The 17,150-nt window shown below is 51.1% G+C and overlaps 1 protein-coding gene across 3 annotated transcripts in view; it reads right to left on the bottom strand.

The window, feature by feature from the left end:
- The window catches only part of ZBTB47 (zinc finger and BTB domain containing 47), an 89,717-nt gene extending 74,489 nt beyond the window's left edge, over nt 1–15,228 (bottom strand). Inside the window, exon 1 of one of the 3 annotated variants that reach the window (XM_045002964.1) lies at nt 14,941–15,228. In XM_045002964.1, the coding sequence (XP_044858899.1) occupies nt 14,941–14,943 (3 nt within the window). In that variant the 5' untranslated portion in view covers nt 14,944–15,228. Of the gene's footprint in view, nt 1–3,055; nt 3,117–14,940 lie in introns of those variants that run through there. The other 2 variants (XM_045002965.1, XM_045002966.1) reach the window with 2 other exon arrangements.
- Between the last annotated feature and the right edge of the window lie 1,922 nt (nt 15,229–17,150).

Here is a 17,150-nt window from a genome sequence, read left to right as displayed (position 1 = left end):
TACAGGTGCCTGCAATGTATTTTGTAAAGATAGCCAAAGTGACCATTAACCTTAAGCCACAGCAGCCGGAGTTCACTCACCAGCCACCTCTTCAGTACAAAAGGCTGCCCAGAAACACCCCATCTGACAGAGTTGCTCCCCACACAAGAGACTGCTCCTCGTGTCAAGGGCTACACATTTCTGCCCCCCTCCAGGCACCTGGCTGGGCTCTGGACCGGGCCTCTAGCTGGCTCTAGCTGGGACTCCTTGCTTGTCACGGGGAACGTACAAGAACTAAGAGTTCGTTTGGTGCTGAAACAGGCAACCCAAACCCCATTTGGCATCCCAAGGGATTTCTCCAGGCCTGAGCAGAGGCAGCTTCGCCATTTCTCACACACACAAACATCGCTGGTACGTATCGGACCCCCATAAGCACGGCACTGAGCCCCTCACACTCTCTAATGCGTTCATCCTCACCACACCCCTGTGAAGCAGGGCAGTGTTACTGTCCCCACTGTGCAGATGGGGAACTAAGGCACAGAGAGGCTAAGTAACTTGCCCAAGGTCACACAGGAAGCCTTTGGCAGAGCAGGGGCTTGCAGCCAGTCTCCCCAGTGCTAGGTGAGCACCCTAACCAGTGAGCTACCCTTCCTCTTCAGACAGGAGAGCTTCACAGCTCTACCTGAGGGCATTCAAACAGGCTCTTGCACATCTCGAGAGTCAGTACCAAATCGACGCCTCCCGTCCCGTGTGCACCAGAGCAGCTTTCCATCTGGGGCTCACAACCCATCAGCAGGTTGGATGCCAACTGCCGCTGGTCTCTGTATCCTTGGGGAGGAAGCCAGGGAATGATCCTGTGCCCAGTGCAGTAAGCTCGGCTGGGAGCAGAGATTCCCCGTTTTGGGAGCAGTCGCCACCATGGGTCAGACCCAGCTGCCACTGGAATCCGCGGCAGCGCTCCCATTAACGAGGGCTCCCGTATACACCCCTTGGACACAAAGGGCCCCGGGAGCTGTCACTCAGATTTAAGGGGGTCGCACACAGCGGTCAGACCTCAACAGCCAGCGCTTTCGTTCCCCAGGATGTAAAGAGCCAAATGAGGGAGGAGCAGGGAAGGGCCCTGAACGCACTCAGTTATGGGAGCGCTAAATACGGCTGCTATTAAGAAGCTGCGTTTGCTTCTAGGCTGTCAGAGGAACCTGGTTGGCTTCCGTGGGCTTTGGATCCGGCCGCTGGAGCGGAGTTCGGTGCTGAAGGAAGCTCAGTGACACGGGATGAACACGGGAGCTGCCCCCACTGTCTACACGGGAGCTGCCCCCACTGTTACCATACGGGGGACATTTTAAGGGAGGAGGCCAGTATAGCCAGAGCCCTAAAGGTGCAGCGATTCCCCACTCATTCAGGGGCTCTCAGTCCAGAGGGGTCATGATCACCCTGCTCTCCCCTACTGCTAGCTGGGAGAGGCTTAAGAACCACGGGCTTCCTGGTATTCAGCGCTCCCTTTCCCCAGGTAACCCCCTCGGCTCTGTTGCATTCGAGGCCCGGATCCTGCCCCCACAGCGGGCAGTGGGAGTTTTGCCTTCCATGGCAGAAGGGCCAGTCTCTAACGGACTGAGAAAAAGCAGCGGAGGGAGATCAAGGGGGGAAACGAGGACAAAACCCAACACTCACTTCCCACGCCCGGGCCGCGGGCCAGGTGTCTGAGCGAGAGGCCGGCTCACCAACCATCCCTGACAGCAGGCGGGCCAAGGCCAGCGGGGGAGAGGCGGCTGGAGGCCAGCCCCTCCCTCCTGGCACCAGCCGTGCTGGAAAGCAATGGGCCAGGAAAGGACACGGGGTCAGGCCGCCTGCAGCTCTCTCGCAGCCTGGGCAGAGTCAGGGAAGACTCCAAAAGTCACACAGCTGGTTTGAAAACAACCCCGCTCCTCATACAGAGGCTGAGATTCTGGGTGTGCTGGCCCCAGCCACAGCACAAGCAGCCCTGGAGGACTCCCCCGCAGGGTTTTTACAGAGCCCGTGCACCCCAGCAGAGGAGAATCCTTCCCACGCTCTTGCTGGGTCCCTTGTAACGGGGGCCCAGTTAGCACCACGCTGAGGTGATGTCCAGGCCCGATGCTCACCGCCATCCCCAGCCCATCACCCTATGAACGACCCCTGTGCTGATCAGCTGTTAGCGAGCAAACGCAGCACTGCTGGACGGTGCCCAACTGAGAACCCTGGAGACTTCTTGTCCTGCTAGGGACGTTACCTAGAGCTGCGCTCCCGTCTCTCCAAGAGAGGGACAGCTCGGTGGTTTGAGCATTGGCCTGCTAAACCCAGGGTTTACGAGTTCAATCCTTGAGGGGGCCATTATAGGGATCTGGGCAAAAATGTGTCAGGGGGTTGAACTAGATGACCTCCTGAAGTCACTTCTAACCCTCCTAATCTACGATTCTAAAGCAAAGATCACACAGAGCCTGCCTGCTTTCATTAGACACATGAACCACAGGCCAGCTTCAAGCAAAAGGCTCTTGACCCTGAAGCCAAGGGATGGGGTTTTGCAGCAAAACAATACTTGTGTCCACAGAGTTTCAGCTCAAGAATCAGATGGGAACTCTGAGAGCCAGACTGAATTTTACTGCGAGATCTGTGAATTCAGTCAGGGGAAGAGGATGTGAGGCTAGAGGCTGCAAACACTTGTGGAGCGAAACCCAAGGCCCATTCTTGCAAACCCCTGTTCTATTCAGGGTCTTATTATTTGTAGTATGGTAGCACCTAGGACTCCCCAACAAGGGCCTGCTTGTGCCAGGCGCTGTACAGACATGTAATGAAGATGCCAGTCCCCACCCCACAATATTCAGCATGGAGGAGTCAGACTAGGGTGACCAGATAGTATATGTGAAAAACTGAGATGGGGCTGGGGGCGGGGTGGTAATAGGCACCTGTATGAGAAAAAGCCCTGACTATTGGGACAATAAAAAATTGGGACATCTGGTCACCCTAGGTCAAACAGCACATGACAGGGGGACAAGACCGGCAAAGGGGGCAGAGACAGACAAGTGGCTGAGCTAATGAAACAAAGTAAGTCCCAACTCACCACTTGCCTGACCAGTGGCCGAACAGATGCGATTCGTAGGCATCAGAGCCGAGGAAGGTTTTAAGGACGGATTTAAAAGGAGGATAAGGCAGTGGCTTTTACAGATTTATGGTTCTTCTACTGCGCCCACCACCGAAGAATGTAATGGATTCCTGGAAGGCGCCTAAGTAGCATCTGTCACGTCGTACAATCAACAAAGTCCTCAGTCAATGAGGTCCACATGGCTCTGCCTTTAACCTAGTGCCGGGATGAATTCCAACACGTTCATTTCGCGACAGGAAGATTGCGACGGCTGCATCGAGAGCTCGGCTCTCCCGGCAGATCAGTGCAGCATTATTAAGCCCAGATGCGTCTGAGAGCGAGGCAAGGGGCAGCGTGCGATGTTCTCCCTCACCGAATAAGTCACATTAAAGATGGCACTAACAGCACACACAGAGATAAGCATCGTCTAATCTACAGAGCTGCTGGCAGGCAAAGGAAGATCCTGGGCCCTCTGCCCAGTGTTGGAGAGGGGTCCATTTATTGCAGTGGCTTAAAAGCTGCATCCAGCTTACACTAAGAGCTTGTGGAGAACAGGGGAGCAGCACTCGTTGGCTGGGCTGTAATCAAAACCATGCAGGGCTGCTCAGCGGCTGGCGATCCTCCCTCCCCCTTTCTCCTAGCTGCAGTTTTTAGCTTCTCTATTTCTAGTCAAGCATTTTCCCTCTTTATGCCACAGGGGACAGACCTTTTCACGGCAGTCCCACAGCTTCCCAAACCATGACAATCTCCCGGCAGGGTCCATTAGGCACCAAAGTAGCCTCTGAGGCAGCAGAGCAAGACAGTGGACATGAAAGCATCAAAAGGATCAGAACATAATAGCCATACCGGATCAGGCCAAAGGTCCGTCTAGCCCAGTATCCTGTCTTCCGACAGTGGCCAGTGCCAGGTGCCCCACAGGGAATGAACAGAACAGGGCAGTTATCAAGTGATCCATCCAGGAGTGACGGAAGCTCCCTAAAAGTGGGAGACCCACCGGTGCCCAAACCGTGGGACCGACCCCCTTTGCCCGCGAGTCTCCGCCCTTGCACTGGACATTCCTCTCAAGGCCCCACCCCCATACCACCCCTTCCCCTGAGGCTTCTATCCCCCACCCCCAGCCCGGTCCCTTAGCCGGCTCTGTTCCAGCGCCCCTGCATCCATCCCATCATCCAGTCCCAGCTTCTGGCAGTCAAATGTTTAGGGACACCAAGAGCATGGGGATGCATCCGTGACCATGTTGGCTAATAGCCATTGATGGACCTTTCCCCCATGAATTTATCAAATTCTTTTTTGAACCCAGTTGTACTTTTGGTCTTAACAACATCCCCTGGCATCGGGTTCCACAGGTTGGCAGGGCGTGGTGTAAAGAAATACAGAAGCCTTTTGTTTGTTTTCAACCTGCTGCCTATGAATGTCAGTGGATGACCCTGGTTCTTGTGTTAGGAAAAGGAATAAATAACACTTCCTTATTCACCTTCTCCACACCAGGCAGGATTGTACAGGCCTGTATCATATCCCCCCTTAGTCGTCTCTTTTCCCAGCTGAACAGCCCCAGTCTTTTTACCCTCTCCTCGGTAGGCTCCGCAGGCAGTAATGAGCAAATCTCTCCTGTGCTGCACCAGCGGCTCCCTCACGTCAGTGGAGCTGGGGCTGGAGTTCAGGACGACAGGGAAAATCCCCGTGGCCAGCAGCCCCCCGAAACCCCCAGCCCAGACAGGCCAAGTGAGCGACTATGCATGTACAGCAAAGGCAATGCATGCAGGGAGCACATCGGATTTACTCCCAGGCCCGTTGCAGTCAGAGGCAGTCGTGCCGCTGGTCTCAGTGCGAACAGGAGCGGACTCCAACCACGCAGTGAATCGAGCCAGAGATTGAACCAGGACACCAGTGAAGAGACCGCGGTGCAGGTCTCAGCCCAGTCAGCCGGGCAAAGCAGGCTGGACCATGAGATGTACTGCAGCTGTAGCTGGAGGGAGCAGCCCTGCAGACCCCCAGATCCTGACTACACAAGGAGGGCTTGACCTATGTGGTTGTTACCAGTATTGCTGTGCCAGCAGTATTGCTGTGCCAGTATTGCTGTGCCAGCCCTCTAGTGTGGACGCAGTTACACCAATGCAGCTTATGGTGAACTGGCCTAAGCTATCTTGATATAACCGTGTCTACACTGGAGGGTTTTGACAGCATAGCTGTGTCAGTGAAAAGCCTCATGCACCTCTAACTAAACACTGCTTAAGTGTAGACTTGCCCTTGGTAAATCAAACCCTCCCTGCAGTCAGTGGGCCAGGAACGAGGTGAGCAGGACTGGCCCCTGCTGGGGAGGATGAGGGCCATGTGCGTGCAGCCCCGCCCCGATGGGGAGAATTTGGGCTTGGGCTGGAGCCTGGGCTCTGAAAAGCGAGAATGGGGGAGGCTCTTGGTGCCCGGGCTCCGGCTCAGATAGCTACACTGCTATCTGTAACCCCTGCAGCCCCCGCCCGAGTCAGCTGCCCCAGGCTCTGAGACCTGGCACCACACTGCAGTGTAGACGTACCGTGTGCGTGTGTGTGTGAAGCACTGGCCCCTCCTGAGGGAAACCAGAGCCCCGTGCACACACACAGGCACCTCAGCAGGGGGGGAAGAGTTCATAAGCTCACTACCTGTCAGCAGGGAAATGGCTCTTTTCCCCCAAGGCTGGGATGTGTGAGAGGAAGGGGATTAAGACAAAACATCCTCTCCAGCAGCCCAGGGGGCTTTAAACCAACAGAAGAGCCAACTTTCCCCTGTGGGACAACTGTACTCAGAGAAGGTTGATGTGAAGGTAACGTCACTACACCTGCTCCCTGCAGCGCGTGTTAGTAAGGATCTGTCAAGATTAGGACGAGGTGAGGTGACACCGAATTCCTTCCCAGAGTCTAGACACTCTAGACTAACCTAAGTTACACTAGGTTTCACTCCGGTTGGCTCCGCAGAACCATCACAGAGCTGCAAGACAGCAAGCCACGGTCTGTTCTATTCATGCAGCTATAACGCCACCAGCTACTTTCCGGCTGCAGAATGGTTATCGCTGGGGATAACCGGGCTAGATAAGCCCTGCTGGGAGGCTGAGGTTCTTCCTGATGAATGGAGAAACCTCAGTCATCAGCTTTGACGGAATTTAAGCTTCCATTTAAAAAACGGTTTTCAGTATTATGGTTGCAAACAGAGGTTGACAAAGGTCACCGATGCCTACTAGCCTAGGGACTAAGATTACTAGCGGGGGCGGGGGGGGTTACAGAAAACTGAGCTGACACCCCTACTCCCAGAGCACCACACCCTCCCACATAAAGGAATTAAATCATCGAGTCTTGCCACGAAGCCCTGATTCAGCAATGCACTTAAGCAAACGCATACGGGTGAGGTTTTCCAAGAGCACCCAAGTGATTTGGGCACATAAACCCTATTGAAAGCCAATGTGACTTGTGCATCTAACTCACTTAGGCACTTTTGTAAACTCAACCAAGTTCTTTGCCTTAATTATGACACGCTAGCATCAAACTTTCTATTTCATTTTTATCAAGAGGAACTTCTTGACAGGGCTGACTAGAAAACACCCATGAAAACAAAAAATTCAACTAAAAGAAAATGGAAAAAGATACACATTTGGGGGGAAAATTTTTAAGGATTCCTTTTTTCTGGCCAGCCACCATCAACAAGCAGGAAAGGGGATTTGTTGAAAATATGTGCCGAATATCACTGGTGTTTCTAAGCATATATTCACACTGCAAGTGAAGGGGTGATTGTAGTACAGATAGATTAAAGCTAGCACAGTTGTGTCTAACAAGCAGGGTAACAAATGTAGCGTAGACGCGGTGGCGTAGGATTCAGCATGGGCTAGCAATTTGTACTCAAACTGGGTACATACTCTGGTTGCTGGCCCATGCTGCCATGTCTACATTATAATTGGTCCATGTGCTAGCTACATCAAAACCTACCTGTGCTCCAGTAAGACAGTCACTGGCAGTGTAAACATACCCTTAGTGGGCCCGCCACGCTATCAAGCTGGACGAATGTTGCACAACGGTGTTTGCTGCATACGTTAGCCGATGAATTCTGAGCCTAGATTAGGTTTGCTGAAAGCTACCTAGGCAGGAAGGGACTCACTGAATCCGGTCCCCTGCAATCATCAGAATGGCCACACTGGGTCAGACCAATGGTCCACCAATCCCAGAATCCGGTCTTCTGACAGTGGCTAATGCCAGGTGCTTCGGATGGAATGAACAGAGCAGGTCATCATAGAGGGATCCATCCCCTGCTGTCCACGCCCAGCTTCTGGCAGTCAGAGGCTAGGGACACCTGGAGCACAGGGCTGTGACCATCTCGACTAATAGCCATTGATGGAACTATCCCCCATGTACTTATCTAATTCTTTGTTCAGCCCCATTATAGTTTTGGCCATCACAACATCCCCTGGCAATGAGTTCCACAGGTTGACAGGCAGCTCCGTCATGTCATCATGTTCATGCAACTGATCCAGCTCCATCTTAAAACCAGTGAGGTTTCTTATCCCCACTGCTCCCACAGGGAAGCTGTTCATGGAACCTCGCTCCTCTGATGGTTAGAAACCTTCTTCCGACTGCCAGACTCAGCAAACTCATAACCAGTTTATCCCCATTCGTTGTTGTGCCAGCACTGTCCTTTAGCGTACACAGCTCTTCTCCCTCCCATGTGCTCCCCTGCCCTGCCCTGCGATGTTTAGAGAGCCCAATCCTATCCCCTCTCTGCCTTCATTTTACAATTCTCCCGGCTGGGAAGGACGACAGTGATGTCCTGGGGTGCCCAGTCCAGGGCTTCATTTTTCATATCAGCCACTGGCTAGCCAGGGTCTGAAATCTGAAAAAAGAAATGCCAGCCCCTCTAGTTACCAGCCTAAGGCGTTACAGTGGCTTATGGTGCAATTTAGGCCAGGGACGGGAGGTAAAGGAGAGAAGTAGAGGCCATGGTAAGACTCAGTGCTCACTGTCTTCTTACAGAGCTGCTGACCACCAGTGAACTGAACGAAGGTGCCAATTCTGGCAGCACAGCAGCCCGGCTGTCTCAAGCGGAGCAGGGTTGAGCCTGTTTGGTACAGGAATGAGACATGAAGCAGGAAGCGGCATCGGCGAGCCACTGTAGGAAGGAAACCCCATCCTGCTGTGTAATGATCCACGTCAATCTGTATTATGATATTGCCTATATAAGACCAGGGCTCCACAGATAGGAGTCGTACAGACATATAACAAGAGACAGTCCTTACCCACCAAGGACTTCCAAGCTAAACAGACAGGACAGGCAAAGAGAAGGTGTAACTTGCCCAATGTCACAGCAGATCACGGCATTGCTGGGACTAGACTATGGATCTTTTGACTCCCAGCCAGACGCCCTACCCACTAGGCCGTGCTGCTATTCACAGAGCTGCAGGGCAAAGGAGAGGAAATTCCTTCCTAACCCCCACCAGCAATGAGGCTTAACCACCCCTCTCGCTAAGGAGTTATGCTGGGCTTGTCATTCTGGTATCCAAGAACCTTAACAAGACAAAGACGTTTCTTTAACGCACACGGCTCTCCCGTCCCTTCGCTCCCAGGGTACAGAGACGCAACTGTTGGTTGGTTTTAAATTGCTGTTTATCATCATCACATTATTCAGTCTTTTAAAACAAATGTTTAAACCACAGATTTAAAAAAAAACTAGATACATTCATGGAGGCTAGGTCCATCGATGGCTATTAGCCAGGATGGGCAGGGGTGATGTCCTTAGCCTGTTTGCCAGAAGCTGGGAATGGGTGACAGGGGATGGCTCACTTGATGATTCCCTGTTCTGTTCATTCCCTCTGGGGCACCTGGCATTGGCCACTGTCGGAAGACAGGATACTGGGCTGGATGGACCTTTGGTCTGACCCAATATGGCCGTTCTTATTTTGTCTCCATGCATCAAAGGTTTGGACAAACCTAATTAGGGCTCTGATTAGGGCTAGATGCCCGTTAATGCCGAGCTCTCTTATCTGGTGTCTAAAATATACTATTCCAGAGCCACAAAATTGCTACAGTGGTGAAAGACTGAGCGCAGAACTTCCCAGACACACAGCTACCGCACAGAATTCGTCAGGTAAAAGTATCTTGCCTGCACAGTTTCCATACAGCCTTTTGTCTCCTTCAGAACTTTCTATCCCAGAACGGGAATCTGTCTCAGCCACTGACACCATTTATCATCATTTTAATTTCACCTTGGCTGATGCTGCTCAGAGGACTGACTCATCCGTTTGCGAAGATCAACCAGAGTATTAATTTAACATTGGATACGTCTTTATGTGGGGACTGCATGTGCCCCTGGAGTGGAACCGAGTTAACCTAATAGGTACTTTCCACCTCTAGCTGCCGGGATCCAAAATCCAGCTTCCCAACTTGACTTTCTACCAAAGTATGCAAATCAGATTTCCCTTCACTTTGCAGAATTATCTGGAAGATGAGCCAGTCCTCTCTCCAGCCCCTGCCAGTCAACGGGTTTAACAATTTTAGGAAGGCACATAAAAATCGAGTAACTTATTTTTTATTGCCACTGTCCAGCAAATTCAGCAACTTTGAAAGAGAGGCTTTAATCAGACTGGTTATTAATCTTCGCTCCATAGGGAAGGACAGACTGCTGCATGGTACTGGAAAAGACAATTTAAAAAAGCCTCTTACTGATTGCAATTAAGCACTCTGCACATCTGGCTAACAGCATTTGCCCCAGGGCATCATTCCCCTGACCTCCTGTAAGCTCCTGCCAAACCGCAGTTCTGCAAAGGAGGTCCCTCCCCAATGTGCCACGCCCTTACCCCAAGGTTCGGTGTCACTTCTCTATTCCAGCCACTGTGGCTGTAAGCCAGCTGCTGTTCACTCCTTTACATATCCCTCAGCGTCTGGGTTTTCTGCTGCATGTTGTACAGGGCATATGCATAATAAATGGTGACGCTTTCCAGGCGCTATGTACTTCCATTATGAGACGTGAACTAACCTTCCGAGTCCCTTTGCAAGTCAAATACAAACCCTCTCTCCCATTGTACAACTGGGGGAATGGAGGCACAGAGCAGCTAGGGTTCCACTCCTGCAAAGAACTCAAGCATGTGCTTAGCTCAGTGGTCCCCGAACTTTTTACCTCACACCCAGCACCTTACCTGCGTGGCCGCAGCTGGGGGGGGGCCACGGACAGGAGTAAGGAGGCTAAGGCTGGCGCCATGGCTGGAGGCGGGGGCAGAGCCGAGGCCTAGGCTGGCAGTTGGAGTCCCGGGGTGGCCGCTGGGGCCCGGAGTAGAGCAGAGCAGAGCTCCCTCCCTACGCCCATGGGGGCTGGCCCATGCCCCAGCCGTGTCCCGCCAAACGTCCCTCCATGCCCCCTCAAGGGGGGCACACCCCCAGTTTGGGGACCTCTGGCTTAGCTATAAGTCTGTGAGCAGAGCCACTGACTCCCGCAAGAATTTTGCTGGATAAAGACCTTACTGACTTGAAGTAGTTAAAGGCAGGATCTGATCTCGGGAGTCCCTGACTCCCGCTGCCCCCTGCTCAGACCAGATCCTGGTCATTTTTGCTACAAGAAAATTTCACACCTGAGTACAGTGAGTGGTACCCAGCTATGGCAGCGAAACCTTTTCTTTCCAAAGGCGGTTTCACATGCTGAGAGCTTGCAGGGCTGGGGCCAGCTTCTCCCAGGACCCAATCCTGTTCCCATGGAAGCCAGGGGCAATACTCTCTCTGATTTCAATAGTGTAAACGCAAGGCCTCAGAGCTTTGGGCTTTTCACATCTTTCTTGCTCCACCAACAACTCACATGCATCACCCTTTCCAGGGGTCACATCTTCCTGGATCCTTAACTGCTGGATATAAATGGGCATCAGAAGATGCCTCATCAAGGCTGAAGTTGTTCAGGCAGGAGGAGGGGGAGGGGAGAAAAGAATCTATAGATCACCGGGGGGGGGGGGATCCCTACAGACAATCCCTGTTTTCCCCAGCACCCGTTCTCCCCACACATACAGTATTTCAGCTCCAAGCATCAAAGGAAGTCAATAGGAACTTTATCATAGACAGACAGATGAAGGATCAGACCCTAAACGCCACAACATTATGCTGTCATGTTCATCCTTCAGCTTAACTCATGCTGTCAGTGGGACTACTCGAGGGTAGAAGGCTACAGCACGTGCACAGGCAATTTGTGATACAAGTAACAGAGAGACGCGGGAGTTTCCCCATTTACTCTTGGCGTATAAGGCACGGCTGCATTTAAAACAAAAAACAAAAAAAACCAAGAAAAAAGTTTATACATAAAGAGGAGAGAGACCAAGCGATGAACCCTTCCCATGTGCCCTTCTAAACTGACAAACTGAAATGCAACAGCTCCAAAGACGGATTAGTTTTATCGTCTAGTGAGATACGGTGGATCACGTACACGCATTTCATGCGAGATGTTCAAAGAACGGCTGATGTTTTGACACATTCAGTTCATATGCAAAAAGGTTTATTCTCATTTTCCTTAAGCAGATTTTCTGTACCTTAATTCTGTATCTTAAAAATAACCAATATTTAATTTACTCACAAGCGACAATCTCCTCCATCTCTCATGCACTAGAAATTTCAAAGACAGCACCACGTTATTTTCGTAAACTACATTACATGGCTTTCCTATATGCAGAGGAATGGAAATATTGGGCTGTTTGACTTTTATCATTCCAGCATTTGCCTTACAACATTTGACTATGTGATAAACTTCTTGCAAAGAAAACAAAGATAAGCTGCATCTCTAAGGAAGCAAAAGATTGTACAAATCTGTTAGGTTACCTTTTGGGAACACATCAACAAAAGCGTGTTTCACTGCATTTACTATACCTCAAAACCAGATCCATCTGACTTGATCAACTGCAATAGTGGGAGTGCTACCAGCTGAATCATTTGCATTGCAGAAAGTTTTATTTCAGGTCCAGAAACATTACATTAAAAGGACGTTAAGATTAAAATAAAAAATCCTTCCCATAAATCAGCTTTCCTATGTTACTTAATAATCTTGAGACCGGTTGGTCGGACAGTGAAACTCAACTGGTCAGTTTCACTTCCCAGTTCTCAAGCACTTAGCGGGATCTGCCCTGTTTGGATGGCAAACTCTGCAGAGGGAATGCTTCAATCCAAACCAAGCCCGTGATCTGATCCGTGTGGCGGGGCCTAAGACCACAAAGACTCCCATTCAAGCCAAGACTGCAGCATGAGAGTCCAAAACAGCTTCTCTCATTTCAGTTTATTAAAATAAATAAATAAATAAGTCAAATATTATTCATATTTGTAGTGTAAAACTTCATGGGCACAAAGTCACCCAGCAGTGTTCCTCTAACTGCTGATCCTAAAGAGGCTACTGAATCTCACCAGGCCACTGCTTAGGGTGACCAGATGTCCCGATTTTATAGGGACAGTCCCGATGTTTGGGTCTTTTTCTTATATAGGCTCCTACTACCTCCCACCTCCTGTCCCAATTTTTCACACTTGCTGCCTGGTCACCCTACTATCACTACTGCACTCCACTGTCAGTGGTAATTTTCAGTAAGCAAGGAATCAGGCACTCCGATTAGGCTTCTCCTGTCCACACGGAGTACAGTGTCTTCAGGGACTGTCTCTTACTCTGTGCAGTGCCGAGCGCAATAGGGCCCCGTTCTTGGCTGGCTGCTCGGTGCTACTGTAATACTAATAATGAACCAACCCTCCTACCCACCAACTTCAACGGAGCCCATCACTGACCACACAGCCCCTCTGTATGCAAGATCAGGGCCGTGGTGTGGGTCAGTGCGCTGCCGAGCAGGTTCAACGGCAGGCGTGTTAAGGGAAGCACTTGGCACATCCCAGTAATTATCTCACACCCCCCAGAGCAGGGCCCCACTAATATGAAAATAACAACAACCTGGGCAAACCAAGCACTTTATTGCTATTTCCTAAAAGCTACTCAAATTGCCGGCTGTGTTATTATGGGCATGGTGCCATCGCTCTGGCAATAACACAAGAGTAGACTTTTACTGAAAGAGAGGGGGGAAAAGGAGCCAGAGAGTATTTGTTTGGTGAGATCCATGGATTATTGTCCTCATTCGTAGCAGATTTCCCGGAGAATACGCTGCTGAGCCCTCTTTAGATGAGGGGAACTGGATTTCTGTTTACATGTCTCAGTATTTAGTTGAAGGCCTGCATTCTGCAAGGATAAACCACCCGGCTGCAAAAGTCTGCACCTCAAGCATGTCACCACTATGGGGCCGGCACCTAAGCCCCTCGCAAACCCTGAACTCCCACCAACCTCAAAGGAAGTTTGTTGCTGCTCAGACTGGGCCCAAATCCACAATCCCAGCAACCCCAATCAAAACGGCCCAGCCTAAGTCTCCGCAGCTATCGACACAGATCCGTACAGCACCACTCATGGGATAAATGCCTATACATATTCATATACATCCGCGATTTGATTCCGATTTCACTGCCACCACCGTGCTCCCACCAACTTCCCTGTGCTGATTTGCACCGGCGTGAAGGCAGAACGAAGCCCTCAAGTCAGCCATTATGGAATAACATATTAGATTTGAACCTCACATCAACTTGCAAAAACAGACACGAATGGAAAGTGAAATGCACTGCATGACACTGGGATATATGTAAACCCCAATTCAACTCCATACATTCCACCCCTGGCACAGTATTCACGCCCCTCTTGCTATCCAGATCAGGGCAGCAAGCCGGTGGCCCTCAGGGCTTTAAATCTCAAACACCTTGGCAGATGCACTGTGAGGAAAGATAAGAGAACTTTCCCCAGCACTTAGGACTTGGCTGGGAAAATGCTAACCACATATGAAGGGGATGGAGCAGGGAAGAAAGTTGTCTAAAGGAGGGCACCGTCTGGAAGGGGTGGAGGCGCAGGGGGAGCTGCTGATGAATGAGTTTCTCCATTGGAGCGTTAAGCACAAAGGGAAAAAATAAATCCAACTTCAATATTTTCCACATTCCAGAGAACGAGCTCTGACACCTGCAGCTAAGACCCCCCCTTAGCCAGGGACAGCAACTGTTGGCAGCCACCTCCAATGGTGTCTAAACCAGTCCCCCGCCCCCGCTTCGATTCCTGCCCTTGAGCAGAAACCTGGCCCCTTTCCCCCAGGCCCAACCCCTTCCCCTCATTTGCTCACATCTGCAATGCAAGTTCCACCACCTCCCCTCTCCTGCAGGGGAGTGGGGAGAACCCAGTACAAACTTGCTCCTTCTTACAAATAAATCCAGCGGAAAAATAACAACCCAGCCCAAGTCTCACTCCCAAACAGCTGCCCTTTCTAATTGAAGATCCTAAGGGGTGGGGGGGAAGGGTGTCCTTATTTTTATTGCACCCACCTACAAGCAAAATTCTCAGCGCTGCGGGGGGAGGGTACAGAGCAGCGTGGCATACAAAAAATCAACTTGGTAATTAAAATGCTTGGATTGTGACCTAATCCTTTGCAAAGGCATCAGCCTGCTATGAAGGAATTTTAACTCTTTGCATGCAGCAAGGCAGCTATTGTTGCTCCAGCGGCATTCCCACTTTGCAAATCCACTTTCAAAATGCAGAGATGCACCGCTCTTCGCATCGTTTTTCCAAACCGCCCAGAAATAGCTCACTCCCCTCCAGCCCTGCCTCTTTATAGTGTGCATAGAGCTGTCTTGCCCCTCACACAATCTGTGGATGCAGCATGCACATAAAATAAACCATGCACCTCTTTTTAGACCTCCCCAACCCCCTTCCCCCCCCCCCAGCGTGGTTGCAATTATTTAGGCAAGTTTCAGAGGCCTTTGCAAAGTCTGCAAAGCCCTGGGAGAAATCAACAAGAGGAAGAAATGAAAGGTTTGCAGCTCTACCATTTTGATGCAAGGGTCTCAGCTCAAAGGAGTCCTGATCCTCCCCAGCTTGCATGGGATTTTTGCTCTCCATGAAAATGTTGGGTTGGGTGTTTTTAATTTTTTCCCCCTTCTCCTTTCCTCTGCTGCAATCCCCCCTGCTGTGCTCTCTGCCCCGCTTGTGTGTCTGTGCAGCTGCAGCTCTCACATCCCCCTGCTTCTTCACCTCATCCTCATCCTGCCATCGCCATGTTAGCCCTTTAGGAAGAGGGAGGAATGCAGAGCAGAGGCTCCTGCTGCTGCCAGAGCCCAGGGGCTGCTGATTGGAGCCGCCGCATCAGATGGGGCTGTGTCTGGGCCTTTAAAGAGACAGGGCACTTATTCTGCTGGCTCTGTCACACTCACCACCCCCACCCCCCCAAACACTTCTCTTTCTCCTGTACCTGGCACTTATGCCTCTGACACACACACACCTCTCTGACCTGCCCTCACTGCACACATCGGCTTTTGACACCAATGCACACTCGCACACATCTGTCAGCTCACAAACCCCTGTGAGCACAGCTGACACACACACGGATCTGACACAGGTACCCCCATGAACACAACACACACACACACACATCTGACACAGGTACTCCTCTGAACACAGCTCACACACACACATACATATCTGACACAGGTACCTCTCTGAATACAGCTGACACGCACACACATCTGACACAGGTACTCCTCTGAACACAGTTGATACACATACACATCTGACACAGGTACCCCTCTGAATACAGCTGACACGCACACACATCTGACACAGGAACTCCTCTGAACACAGCTCACTCACACACACACATACACATCTGACATAGCTACTCCTCTGAACACAGCTGACACACACATGCATCTGACACAGGTACTCCTCTGAACACAGCTGACACACACACATACACATCTGACACAGGTACTCCTCTGAACACAGACACACACACACACACACATCTGACACAGGTACCCTCTGAACATAGCTCACACACGCATCTGACACAGGTACCCCTCTGAACACAGACACACACACACACACACACATCTGACACAGGTACCCCTCTGAACACAGCTCACACACACATACATCTGACACACCTCACATACATGCATCTGATACACACACACATACAGGAGGCAGACAGTTCAATCCAATGAGACTCTAATGGCACGACAAACTCTACGTCTGCTGCCAAAATATAAGAAAATGTCCGACCCCTCAGAAGAGAGGACAAGCAGTCTTTGGGGCTTGAGGCCCCTCAGAAGAGAGGACACGCAGTCTTTGGGGCTTGAGGCCCTAAGCCCATCTGGCAGTACTGCTCCAGATCCCCAGGCCACCTCGGCCATCTCTCTCCCTCTCCCAAGGCCAGGCCCATTGCCTGGTGATAAGAGGCCTTAAGATTGAGAAAACCTCTTTCTCACCCATGTATGTCTCTTGGTCTCCAGCTCTCCTTGGGCCCACTGATTGCACCACCATTCCCCTCAGGGTTCTGAGTGGACTTTGTGCCTCCCACTGTCCACTTCTAGGTTCCAGTCACCGAGGCCGTAGTTGGCATGAGTCTGACCTGGCTTTGAATATTGCTGCAGGGATGTGGGTCTGCTGCTGTGATAGACTTCGCCGCAGGGCTCTGCCACAGCCCAGCTTCTTGGCTTCCATTTGTTCTGTGCTAGCTGCTCTCATCTCTTGAGCAGTTTCCAGTTTCTTTCACTGAGGTTGTTTGCTCCATGGGCTGGGAGATTAGTGAGGAGATACTGGAATGGGTGATGCTTTGACTTGGCTTTAACTTCCTGTGCACAGCTCGCTGTCTCTGGTACTTACACCACAGTAGATGAGCACCTCAGATTTTACTGTGTGCATCCTCATACCATCCCTGTGAGGCAGGCCAGGGCTGTTATCCCCATTTCACAGATGAAATTAAAATTAAATTTCCACTAGGAGGGCGGTGAAGCACTGGAATGGGTTACCTAGAGAGGTGGTAGAATCTCCGTCCTTAGCGGTTTTAAGGTCAGGCTTAACAAAGCCCTGGCTGGGATGATTCAGTTGGGGCTTGGTCCTGCTTTGAGCAGGGGGTTGGACTAGATGACCTCCTGAGGTCCTTTCCAACCCTGATATTCTGTGATTCAGCTCAGACCTTCAGAGGGTTAGCACAAGCAGGCTTTAATCTGAGCAATACTGTGGAACCCATTTCCTG

Source organism: Mauremys mutica, chromosome 2 (genome assembly GCF_020497125.1).
Source record: "Mauremys mutica isolate MM-2020 ecotype Southern chromosome 2, ASM2049712v1, whole genome shotgun sequence".
NCBI lineage: Eukaryota > Metazoa > Chordata > Testudines > Geoemydidae > Mauremys > Mauremys mutica.
The sequence above is the reverse complement of the archived record's forward strand: the minus strand, read 5'-3'. Positions and strand labels throughout refer to the sequence as shown.